Below are 13,531 nucleotides of genomic sequence, written 5' to 3'. Positions count from 1 at the left end.
AAGAAAACCCATACTGAGCAGGTAACTGTTGGTACAGGATGTGGGATGGGGGTTAGTGCTGCATGATCTCATATGGTAAGCACTGGTGTGCACTTGGAAGCTTGGTTTGGGTTCCCCCAAACAAGTGAGCAGCCTGAAAAAACAGGCCTCCTTTGGGAGCCCAAAGAGTGTAACACTAGGCAGTGGATGCTTTGGGGCATGATGACCTCAGGAGTCTCTGCTCTGGTAGAGGGCTGGATTGTGTCCAGGGCAAGAGACAGCGAAGCTAAGCAATAGGGGAGGTTTGAGCAGTAACTGGGCCCAGGAGTAAATCACCTTAGAATACAAGCACGCCCAGTCATCTTGTACACTTTGAAGTACACAGAGTCTCTACTGGGTCATCGAGAAGAAACTGGGGTTTTCTGAGTAAAAGCCACCATTTGGTGGGGGAAAGGTGACTAGAGTTAAGTCAGAGTCCTGGGAAACATGGGTATGTGGCTTTGTGCTAAATACCTTTGTGACCAAAAGCTGGCTGTTGGCTTTCCTCCTGGCTTAGGTGACTGGGAACCAACGATTAGGAAGACAGCACTTCTCACTGTTCCCCAAATATGCCCTGCACTTTCAAGGCTTACGCTTGTACGTATATTGATCTCTCTGGCTACCATGTCATTCTTTGCTTCTCAAGCTTCTACATAGCCTTCGAAACCTTGCTGAAGTGCCAACTCCTGAGTGGGGCATTCTGGTTTTCCCACTGAGAACTCTCTTGTAGCTACCCAGAGCACTGGGGCCATGGTTCTATTATGGAACTTACTCTTTTGGACCTTTATACATACTGAACTCTTCAGAACAGGAATGTCTCATTCATTTAATAAACCCACATTGAATACTGGGTAATACAAGTGATCGCCACTGAGCTGAATCAACTCGACAGCAATGGGTTTAGTTTTTTTTTTGGTTTACTATTTTATCCTAGTTGATTTATTTCCCCAACTACTAGAAAATGTCTCGTACTAAATATATTTCATTAAAAAAATGAAGATGCTTCAACCTCCTGTTCTTATAATTATGTCTTCTACCAAATCCCAACAAATACTTACTAAGCCATTGCTATGTGCCAGGCATAGTGCAAGGAAATATACTGTCCCTACCTTCATGGAACTTATAGTCTACTGGGATGTCAGGTAAATAAATAATTTTAAACAATTCCCTAAGAGAAGCATAAAGAAAGAATCCTAACCTGGACTTTGTTACAGCGGCCACAGAAAGCTAATATGATGTTGTGAGGACTGTTGTTGTTGCTGCTGTTATTTGCTGTCAAGGTGATTCCATCTCATGGGGACCCCATGTAGTCAGGGTAGAACTGCTCCATAGGGTTTTCAAGGATGTGACTTTTTGGAAGCAGATATCAGGCCCGTCTTCTTCAACTAGTAGTCAAGTGACTAGCTTTCTCCCTCAGGCCAATTAAGCTTTTTAAAATAATTGTTTATACTCTATTTGCCACTCCTACAATTTTCTGCAACCGCTTCTGCCTAAGAGCATTGATACCTAACGGTCTGATTATTGAGCACTTTTCAGCGCACAGCTTGCTTAAATCTTGCTGTCATATCTGAAAGTGTTGACCACTTTCTTCTCAAAACTTTCTCCTCCTCTGGGATTGGACACTCCATTCATTCGTGGCTCTTCCCTCTCTTAAGACGCTTCTCAAGTGCCTTGGTTTCCTTTCTCCCTTACTCCTTAGTCCTCTAATCTTTCACTATGCACTCTCTTCTACTGAAATTATCAACTCCCTTGACTTCAGCTGCCACCATTTCTGGCTCCTCTTCAGAGCTCCAGGTCTTAGTCTCAAATCCAGAAAAACCTCAACTGAATTCCAAGAAGCCCTCTTGGCACAGTGATTAAAGCACTTAGCTGCTAACTAAGAGGTTGGTGCTTTTAACCCACCTGCTGCTCCACGGCAGCAAGATGTGGCAGCCTACTTCTGTAAAGATGTACAGCCCTGGAAACTCTATGGGGCAGTTCGACTCTCCTATGAGTGGAAATTAACTCCATGACAGCTGTTTTTTTTTTTTTTTTTTAACTCATTAACTCAGTGTCCTTCCCCCCAACCCTGCTACGCCATTTATATTCACTCAGTGGGATTAAAAAAAAAAAAAATTTTTTTTTTTTTTTCCCACTGAGTGGATATGTAGGCATAATTCTTTCCTTCCCCTTTCACTTAAAACCGACAACTAAGATCCATCTAGTCTACCTCCCAAAGGCCTCCCACCTCTCATTTTATCAGTTTTCACCTGACTGCTGCAAAGGTCTTCAAACAAGGCAGGCTCCTCACTTCTACTTCCCGCCTCCTCTGATCCACTGTTCAACACACAATCAGAAAGATCTTTCTAAATTATAAATCTGGTTATGTCTCTTCCCTGCCCAAAACCCTTCATTAACCCTGCAAAATCTTTAGGAATTTCAAAATGGCATCCCATGAACCATATTCAGCTACTTATGTGTGTTCTTGGCCTACGTGTTGGCTAAAAAGCAGAATTTTTAAAATGTTGAATACTATTAGAAGGGCACACACTGGACAGTCCTATAGTCCCCTCTCCTGTCTTCTCTCCAGTCAGCCTCACTCTTTACATTACTGGTCTAGTCCCTGTATGGACCCTTCAGGTCATGGATCAAGTTCTTAGCGTGGCTTACAAAGCCTTTTATGATATGGCCCTGCTGCCTTTCTAATCTCATTTCAAGCTTTTATCTTAGGTCTGCTGCTGCCAAAGCTCATGTTTTTCTACTACACAGTCTATTTAATGTTACTTTTTGAATCCTTAGGCTTATGAAATATGAGATACCCACTGCTGATGTCAAATACAGCAACAAACACAACTTACAAGGAAGGAGTGTTTGGGGGTGCATGTGGGTGAAAGCGACAGGGACACAAAACAACTGTAAGTCATGTAGGTGTGGGGGAGTCACATTCAAAGATGTGTTAATTTATTTTGGTGCCAGGGTTAAGGCAGTAAAATAATTGAATTTCCCAATCTCTGTGTTTTACTCATCTTTGCAGCCTTGGCCCAATCCCTGATCCTTAGCAAGCACTTAATAAATACTTACTGGATGAGTACATCTTTGTGGAAGTTTATAAAAAGTGTAATGTTCTGTTCATCCCAGGCCTCAGTTTCTCCTCTTTCTGTATACCCACTGTCCTAAAGTCACCCTAATTCCAAAGAAAGAAAATACAAAAGAATAAGCAGTGTATCTACAGATAGTAAATCTAGAGGGAAGATAATGTGGGAAAAGGAAGGAAATGCTTTCTCCTCCCTCTCAGTTTTCTGCCATTTCAACACAAGTTAAATCCATTAAGTAGATAAAAATAATATTATTGCTATATCTAATGATGTGGGACTTAAAAATACAGAGTCGGAAGCTGTAATTTCCAGGGGAGGTAGAAACATTTCCCTTGCCCCATGGTCACTGGTTTAAAGAGCTTGGCTGGAAACTACTTCCTGTCATGTTTGATCCTTGTTCACCTTGCAATGTCTCTTTGTATATACCCTCAAACTCCTCACAAAGAACACCCAGAGACACAGACTACATACAAGTGGTTAGCCTCTGACTTCAGTAAAGGAAGGCCTGTAAAAATCAAACCCTCTCATGATTTACGGTAGGACCAAGGCATGTTTCCCTGAGGCTTCTAAGGTACACAGACATGCTACTCTGAAATTGGGAAACACTGTCATAAAGATACACATATATTAGAACCAAAAAGACTTTCACGTTAAGTACCATAATTTGCCTTCAGACACGGTCCAATTCCACCATGATTACCCTTCAAATTCCCTACTGCTGATGATTTTTTATTAAATGGCAAAAAATTTCACTCGTCTTTCTAATTGTTTTCGCCACCGTCTTAGGGAAATACTGCATACATACCCTTCGTTTGTAATCTATTTCATTAGGTAAGTATTTCTGGAGGCAGCTAAGCACTTGAAATACACTATTATGTAACTGTGCCTAGGTCCCCTGCTCATTAAAACGATACTGAAGTTTTAGGGTCTTTTTTTTTTTTTCTTCACAGCAGGTTGGCAGTCATCCAATTATAGCATAATTTGGTATTGCAGCTCAGTTCACTTTCAGCAGTTCATCTCAATTCTAATCATTATGTTCAAAGGCTTACTCCATCCAGATGCCAAGTTTCTGCAACTGGACAAAAGCATACCAGAAATATTTCTGTTTGGCAAGGCCTGGCAAATTTTTAAAGGCATTGTCATGCTATGGCAGGGCACTAGTCAGGTTATAATTTGCTTTAATTGTTCTTCCCACAAACAGCAACAATGATTACTTTCAGGTCACTGCATTCAAAGAATTTCTTCCCAGCCACTGAGAAACCCAAAATCCTTTCTGCAAACACCTTACTCAGGGTTAAACTGCAAAGAATCCCAGATCCTAACCATTTTGTTTGTTGATCTGGTACATGTTTCTTACTAAGGCAAGTCACAAAACCCGCTCATGTATCTATCTGTGTGTGCACATTAGAAACATGGCAATAACTTAGAGAAATTACTGGTCTCCCATAAAGCCATCAGTGTCCATATGCATAATTTGTTCCACCTGCCATGTTTACAAGGCACCCCAAGGAGAACTAGCTTGAAACCCAGCAATCCATCTGCCTCCCAGTTCTAAGGGGTAATTATTGCCTCAACTAAGCAAAGAGAGAAGCACAGCATGTTTTAACCACACCAGGTGACTGATACATGTACCTGACACGTCACCCAGGTCATCAGCTTTTTAATATTGTTGGAGAATGACAACAAACACAGTTCACTAACAACAAAAAAAAGGTGGGGGGAGGGACGAACAGAGGCCTAGGTTCAATGAGCCACACTCAGAACACAAATCCTAAATACTGTAGGGGCTTTACTACTTCTCTTGGGAATGTTAAAAACAAGAAACAAGGAAAACATGGTGATTTTATGCCAAAACATTGGTGATTACAAACCAAACCAAAAAAAAAAAAAAGCCTGATTTAAAAAACAAAAAAAGAGGGGACAGAAGTGTTTTGTTTTTCTTAAATAACTTATTAATTGTACTTCCTTATGTATTCGTTAAGCATTTTTAAAATAAAGCACTAATTAACATTTACTAAGAATATGCAATGTTTTACTTGCTATGCACACAAAATAGAACCTGGCCTCCAATAAAATATAAACTTAATTATCTCCAACTAAGGCCACTGAGACTAAGGCTGAATATCGACTGTAAGGGATAGACTGTTTTAACACCAGAATGTCCAAGACACACACGTGCTGATGAAATGCACTGAACACATGCATATCTTCAAAGAAATTCTGCTTCTAAGAAGCTATTAAAAGAGCTCTTTGGGGGACATACCCCAAATGAATTGCAAAAGGTCACAGACAACTCCTTCCCTCTGAAATGAGATAGACATAACATGCAAATTAGCATATAGAATATCAAGTCATTAAGCGTCCCTTGCCAAATGGGAGGGGCTGAGGGAAGGGGGAAAAGGGAAGAATAGGTAAAAATAGACACATCACTTTGAAAATTGTTCCCAGACTTTTAAATTTCACAGATTTGCAAAATTAAAGAAAAAACACGGGGTGAGGGTGAAGGAAATGTCAGCATGGAATTGTCGAAGTACGACTATCATCCACTGTCATAATTTTTTTTTATAATAAACAATGATAGGAAAGACAATCTCTCAAAATAAAGGCCAATCCTTTAAATCTAATAAATTTAACTTTATGTAAACTCACTGCATTATCCTTCTTTTAAAAAAGAATACCTTAGGACATTGCTCTTTACAATTAATGCCTTTGGTACAGATTTGGTGAAAGAGTTCTGTAGACTTGCAAAGATAATTTTCAAATTTAGACTTTATACATGTATGTATGTGTATATATATATACATACACACGTGTGTGTGTGTGTGTGTGTGTATAAAACCAAAAGCAAACCCACTGCCATTGAGTTGATTCTGCCTCATAGCGGCCCTACAGGACAGAGTCAAACTGCAAGGCTGTAAATCTTCACTGAAGCATTCTGCCACATCTTTCTCCCTTGGCTCGTAGGTTTGAACTGCTGACCTTTTGGTTAGCAGCTGAGTGCTTTAACCACTGTGCCACCAGGGCTCCTATACATGCACACACACAGAGAATTGTGTTTGAGTAACATCTTCCTCCAGAATTTCACGACCAGGTGGTAAGAATCCTTCTACCTGTGCCTGCCCCCTTTCACATTAGTGAATGTGATGATTTATAATGAAGATAAGTTAATATAAAATGATCACTGTCAGATTATAAAGTCATGATGGCAGTGGACACCTCTAAATTAGTTTTGTTCTAGCTGAGGACAGCATTTTTAATGTTAACATGTTCCTTGTTCTCTGACTGAACTGCTGTGATTAAGCAACGAACACATACTCTGGCCTTAGTGTTAAAGTGGCTGGATTAAAACCAGCTATTCCCCCTGCTGGCTGGACATGTTTTACATCCTCTACTTTATTAATGCTCCCCACAGTACCAAGCCCATCTATTTTCCACCTACAACTGACCTCCTAAAGCATCATTAACATGCCCCCAAAGGCCTTGCTCCTGTCAATCTTAGTCAGCGAAGCCCTCAAAGTCTCCCTGGGGTTTATCAGAGCTCTGTAGGAAGGGAAAGCCAGGAAGGGAAGGGAACAGGACCCAAACCTTGGCAAATCACCAGCACAGGAAGCTGTGAGAGAGAATAAGGCCCAGGGATGGAGGGAACCCTATCTGGAGAGAGGATGCAAAGCTACAAATTGAAAGGGAGGTTTATTGAGACCCATAATTATAAGCTTCTGCCACTCAATTCTCAGCTAGTTAATGGCAGAAAAATCAATATCTACTTTCGATTTTCATGTACAGCATTATGGCCTTAGTGGGAGACAGGCCTCCTGGGAAGGAGGGATGATGCAGGAAATGGATCTTGCAGAGAATGAGTCATGAACAAAATTAATATTTTATTGGTTTGTCCTTATATTTTCTAAAATACATTTGACATCTTTCTCTTGTTTTGTTTGGATCAAATTTTCTTTCTTTGTGAAAACACTACTCACCCTGAAGTCAGTCACAGAGAATCAATATATGTGAAAGGAATTATCAGGAATAAATGTGGCACTGAGTTAGGTAAACACAGCCCTGTCAGTTTGAAAGAATGTCCCCAGAGTTCAGGTACACTCAACCAGAGTGAGCCCTAAACTCCAAAAGAGAGTTAAAGTAAACAGCATTACATTCTGCAAACATAACTCTAAGTTCTAGGAATCTTAACTGCTCCCGCTTGTCATTTTTTCTTCTTCCTGGCAAAGTATCAAGCAAACCGTCAGTGGGTTTCCATTTTAAACTAGATTTACATAATTCAAATGGCAAGAAGTAAGTCTTAACATTTTTTTTTTTTCTTCAGAATCAAACAGGGAATTGGATGCTTTATAGAGGGAAACAAAAAAAAGGCATCAGTATTTCTAATATATAATTTATGCATGGAACGGAACTATTCTGTGAATGTAATAAATCCAAAACTACACTTAGAAAACCCATGAAAACTGTAGTTAGTAGCACTAGATGTAATGCAATGTTACATCCTGTTAAATTAGGGCATTAATATAACATCTTGATTCACATGTCCCTTCTCAAAAATGTTTCAAATTATATTTTCCCTAAATAAGTTCTAAAAAATTACCCACTGTGACACATTCTTCACTAATCCTAAAACAGTTATTCCTTTCAATTTTATCCAAATCCCTCATACTTCTTCAAAGAACACAAGTCCCTCTAAGTCATGTGCTTCGGTGAGTATAACAGGTTGCATGAAGTGATAATGGTGACACCCTTTAGGTGCTATGAAGAGAGGTGTGCCCTTACCAAATATGCTCACTATCTTAAGGAAACTTCCTTGATCAGGTGCCAAAAATGACATTCATAGTAGGAATCATCATAGTAGGAATCATTATTTATTAGGGACCTCTATATAGCCAGGCACTGTGCTCTCATTTAACTTCATAGCAACTCTAAAGGTAGACCTTATCATCTCATTTTATGGACATAACAACTGAGGCTTATGGAGGTTAAGCAACTTGCCCAAGGTCACAGAGCCTGAAGTGGTAAAAGGACCAAGGATTGCAGCTCAGGCCTGGCAGATTACAAAGCCTGTTCTCTTTCTCTTTAATCTACAAGGCCAGGCCAGCCCTGGGCCTTGGGTGACATCCCTCTTTGATCTTGATTTCATTAAACAGAAGTTGCTTTATCTTTGGGGATTCCATAACCAGAAGTACACAGGTTTAGGGGAATTGTTAGTAGAAAATGCAGTCTAATACATTTTCTAAGTTTAACAAAGAAGCACATTTCTTTTGAGCAGTCATAGAAAGTTAGATTTCAAATTCTAAATTAGAATACATATAAAAACGGGTACAGAAGTCCATTAGGTTGCACCACATAAAACTGCTTTTTTTTTTTTTTTTTTTTAGGTCAAAATGACCAAAAAGGTGCAAATTCATATGAGTCATCCTAACAGCAGTCCAGGTCCATTCACAAGGTACCTGCGTCATACACGCTTCATGCCTGTGCCTGGCTTCCTGTGGATACTGTACCTGAGCAGAAGCTGTTGCTGCTAATGGTCCTCGCTGAGCGCCCAGAGCTGCTGGGGTTGAACTCTCGGCTCTCCTCCTCAGAGAAGGGAGACTCAGAGGCTGGGGACACTTTGTGCTGTTGCTGGGGCAGGTGGGGCCGAAGAATCAAACGAGGAATTCGACTTCGGGAAATCTCCTTCTCATGATGCTGCACTCTCTGCTCCTTCTCAAAATTGGACATAAAAAAGGAAACAAAAGGAAGACTGTCTCCCCTCTAAATTGCTGCCTACTCCTTCAGGTCTCACTTTCTCAGAAATTTTATCTCTGAACATTGGATCTTCACAAAGACTCAGGGTAGTCCTTCTTATCTCAGGGATTGAAATGAGCTCCAAAACTCTTCAAATGAACTAACCTTTCTAATATATCAGTCTCTCTCTCACACACACACACAGAATAATTCCACTTTGAAGGACTAGCAGGAAGACTACCTTACTCTCATACAATTCCTGACTCACTTTTCCAACTCTGGCTTTTTCCATCACACTCAAGCTTTTAGCTGTCTCAAAGACTACTATCCATTACTCACAGCACACTCCTGCTCATTACCTGATTTCTTCTAGACTTCCATTTTGCTTTTCCTGAAATAATTGTGACAACTGACTTTCTCCTTTCTTGTCTCCTCACAAAGTAAAGCCCTATACCTCGAACAATTCTTTCCTGACATATCACATAGCCTTATCTTTCAAATCCCTCCCCTTCCAGCCAGGATCTTAATTATTCATTAATATTCTAGTACACAAGGCTTGTTGCCAACAAAAAAGCAAGCAAAAATCCAGTACCCGGTAAGATGGCTCCACCTTTTTACATCATGCTTAGCTTTTGTTTTCCTTACAGGACACCCATGAGAAGAGATTTTTCTCTCTTTAAATACATACCATTAAATACACAGGGCCATGCCTTGGTCAAAAAACAAAACATATGTATTAAAACATTTTGGCAATGTCTTCAGTTCATAAAGCACTTTCCCAACCATTACCTCATTTGATCTTCACACCCAATTATAACAGGGATAGGGCATCCATTCCTTTCCCTATTTACAGATGAGGAAACCGAGGCTAAAAGAGGTGAAGATGCTTAAAGAAGTATGTACATTATCTAGAAGCAGTGCTTTTCAGGGTCACCACCGCCCTGCCTCATTAAAATGAATTCCTAGGAGATTCTTGCCAAAAAAAAAAAAAAAATTCACTGCTGCTTCCAACCTCTGCAATTGAAAAAAGGCTTCAGATTAGGTAACAAACACCATTTGGAAACATGACCTCCCGCTCATTTCCACGCGTCTTACCAGGAAGGGTCAGTGCCAAATTAAACTCCTCTGGGAGGCCCACACAGTGCAGAAATTGAAGGGAAAGCCCCAGCCTCGGGAACTCCTGAGGTCGCCCAGGCGTACACCCTATCCAGGGGCGGCGGGCCGCACCCATGGTCTGGATTTCTGCCGCACATCAGTCACCCAGCAGGTATCATATGTTAGCCACTCTGCTTGAAACTGCAGACCCTGAACCGATGCTAGTCACTGAGGTGCTGGAGTCCTTATTTCTCAGTCACCATACATCAAATTCCTTTTATTCACATCACACACGGGACATCAACTGACAGCTAGATTTCAAATTCTCAGTGACAGGAAATGGGATTAACCCTCCAAACTCAATCTTTTTAATCCTTGTGTCAACCCCCAAAATCGTGTTCTCCGGTGCCACCTCCCCATCCCCCTGGAATCATCACCTGAATCAATGCCTAACTTCCTATGGCCCCCGCCACCTCTCTGTCCCCCTCTGCCCCGATCTACACACCGCCCTCCAGCTTTCACCTGGCCGGCTTCTGGCCCGCACTGCCCGCCCCTCTCTCCCCGCCGCCCGCTGGCACGGCCGCCCGCGCCTGCACGACGTGCCCTACTTACCTTGGTCTCTCGGAGGGGCCCCATCGCGCCGCTGCCCGCCGAGTCCTCGCGTCGCCGCTGCCGCCGTCTAGGAGGAGGCACCTGCGTGCACCGGGGCGAGGAGACCCAGCTGAGCCGCCTGGGCTGCGGGCGGCGGCCGCTGCGGGTCCGACGCGCCTCCGCCGTTCGCGCTCGGCTCCGAGGGCGCGCCCGCTGCCCCGCCCCGGCCGGACACGTGGTGCCGCCGCCGCCGCGGTCGCCGCGCCCCTGCGCCTCCCCAGGCTTCCCTCACCTGCGGGCGCCGGGGCAGCTGGTGGGCGTCTCCGCGCGCCCCACCCACCGGGTTTCGCCGCCGGCACCTCCCCACCGCGGCGCGCCCCTCCCTCCCTGTGAGCCTGGGTCCGAATGCGGCAAGCCGAAGCCTTGAGCATCTCCAGCCCGGAGATGTCCCCTCCCCTCTGTTTCTGCACCTGGTACCCAGTTTGTACAGGATGCGTGTCGGAAGGAGGAGCTGAGAAAAGCTGCGACATCACTGACACCCAAAATGGAGAACGAGGGAAAGTTTCTCCCTCGCGGCCCCTCCTTGCCCCATCGGTTTTAAGTCAAGGTACTGCTCCCCAGAATTACCTCGCCCGAGAGAGACGGGGCAGGTACCCCTTCTCCCGGACCCTGGCCAAGCCAATGCTGCAGGACTGACACAACATCTCGGTCTCGGGATCTCAAAGGCTGCAATTCTTTGCGGATTTGCATCAGAAGGGCCTTCGGTTGGCAGCTCCGCAGGAAAAGCACAGCGAGGCCCCTTCCCTCGGGCTTGGGGAAACCAGGCTGTCAGGAGGAAGAGCCGTTTGCCCGCAGCCACAGCCGGGCGCCAGGGATGCGTCCCAGGCACACTGCTATAGGAAGAACTCTGCACTTGAACTCAGAAAACCGGGTTGAAATCAGCATTCCTTCCACTCCCTTCAAACTGAGTGCCTTTATGCCTACAGTTCTTGGCCTCTCTGAAGTTTAAATTTATCCTCCTTAGATTGAGAAGTAATAATAAAAATACCTACCTCAAAGGGTAGCTGTAAGAATTAGACAACAAATCAGCTGTGTACCCAGCTGACTGAACAGTACTTTCCAAAAGGCAGTTAACCCGGGTCGTCCATTCAGCATTTGCTGATGCCTTTTTTTCTTATATAACCGGTAGAAAAAAAAAAACATTTGTGATGCAGACAAGTTTGTTGTGAAAAGCTCAAAAATCTGTCCAAGTGAGGACTTAGATTAGGAGTTATCAACTGGGCTATGAACCTTGATTTATTATACTTGAAATATTTAAAATCTTATGATGAAATTCAACACGTCTAATATCTTAAATGGCCTTTATTCTAAGTAGCAATATGAGCAATGTCAGACAACAGTCTGACTCTTAAACCCCTGTGTCCCACATGAAAGAACTTTGATCCTTGAAAATTGTATTTGGACCTCTACCCTCAACACATGCCCCCCCTCCAAACAGCATTTCCCTCAGTCCTCACCTCTCAAGCCCTCCAGGATGAGACTGGAGACAGTCTGAAGTCAGAATAGTAGTGAAACCAATTGGCCTTCTTCCTATACCCCAGAAGAGGTTTTACTCCATAAATCGTACCTTTTCAATTACTTAGATTCATTAAGCAGTGAGGTTGGGGAAATATTAGGGTTTTCTTTTCGGAAGGTAATTAATTCATACTTTCTTGTATCCAGGTCTTCTCAGATATGGGCCTGAGGAAAGTATGGGATCTAGGATATTTCATATAACCTATTATTTCCAAAATCATGATCCTGGGACATATACTGTAAGATAGAAATGAGCTACTGAGGTCAAAAGATGCTTTTGAGTTCTCTACTGCAAATCGAGAATTGAGTCTGGGTGCCTAATTGCAGAAATACCCTCCCATGAGTCGTCCAAGTCAAAACCTTAGAGTCATTCTGAACTTCTCCCTCTTCCTCACCTCACTCCCCACATGGTATAAACCATCACGTGATCCCCATGCTACCCCATTAATAAAGTCTTGAATCTGATTACTTCTCTCCACTGCCATTATTTTGAATCTAGACCACAACCATCCTGGATTATTGCATAGTTGTCTAGCTAGAGAGTTATCTTGTTTCCAACCTTGCCCCTATTCCTTTCTCTCCAACCCATTTTTTCCACAGAAGCCAAAACAATCTTCTGAAAGGCCGAATCAAGCCATGCTTCCCCACTAAAATCCATTAGTGAGCTCCTGGCTGCCCTCCAGAGAACATTCAAATTCCTCAATGTGGGCTTTTCACAATCTGGCCTTATTCACCTCTCCTATCTCATCTGTTTCCACTCCTCTTCTAAACTACTTCCTCCCCTCCCTGTGTCCCACCCACTGCCAATCTCCTGCTACATACAAATGCATACCCTCAAATGGTAGAACTTTCAGTTCTCTGGAGATTTCATGTTATCTTTTTCCTCCAGGCTAGGCTTTTCCTGCACCCCATCTACCCATCCTCCTCAACTCCTAGAGATATATATTAAGTTTTATTTAAGAGACAGCTTCTTCCAGGAAACCTCCCCTGGTCCCCCAAGAAGGGTCAGGTTCTCTCCTTTTACGTACTTCCAGGACACCGGTATTTATTTATGCTAAGAGAGCTCTTATGATCTTGTATAAGAATTCCCTGTTTTCTTGTCTGTCTTCATCAGGGATTGTAACAGTTCCTGTCATACCCACCAAATCAAACTCACTGCCATTGAATCAATTCCAACTCATAGTGACCCTATAGGACAGAGTAGAACTGCCCCATAGGGTATCAAGAAGCAGCTGGTGGATTCGAACTGCCAAGCTTTCGGTTAGCAGCTGTAACTCTTACCCACTACGCCACCAGGGCTCCTCCTGTCACACACTAGGACACAAATTATAGTTGTCAAATGAATGAATTAATGCATGAATGAATGAATTCTATAACTCCATGAGGGGCTCATCAGTACAAGATAACATGGGCATGTCTGCTTTGCCAATGACTCAGATAAAGCTGCCTCC

General features: G+C 43.0%; 1 protein-coding gene across 2 annotated transcripts in view; it reads right to left on the bottom strand.

Annotated features, from left to right (window-relative positions):
* The window catches only part of SYBU (syntabulin), a 125,743-nt gene that overhangs the window by 72,061 nt on the left and 40,151 nt on the right, over nucleotides 1–13,531 (bottom strand). Inside the window, exons 2-3 of one of the 2 annotated variants that reach the window (XM_049853973.1) lie at nucleotides 10,527–10,607; nucleotides 8,594–8,798 (exon numbers count right to left, since the gene is read on the bottom strand). In XM_049853973.1, the coding sequence (XP_049709930.1) occupies nucleotides 8,594–8,798; nucleotides 10,527–10,607 (286 nt within the window). The remainder of the gene's footprint in view (nucleotides 1–8,593; nucleotides 8,799–10,526; nucleotides 10,608–13,531) is intronic. The other variant, XM_049853974.1, reaches the window with a different exon arrangement.

Source organism: Elephas maximus, chromosome 15, assembly GCF_024166365.1.
Source record: "Elephas maximus indicus isolate mEleMax1 chromosome 15, mEleMax1 primary haplotype, whole genome shotgun sequence".
Taxonomy (NCBI): domain Eukaryota; kingdom Metazoa; phylum Chordata; class Mammalia; order Proboscidea; family Elephantidae; genus Elephas; species Elephas maximus.
The sequence above is the reverse complement of the archived record's forward strand: the minus strand, read 5'-3'. Positions and strand labels throughout refer to the sequence as shown.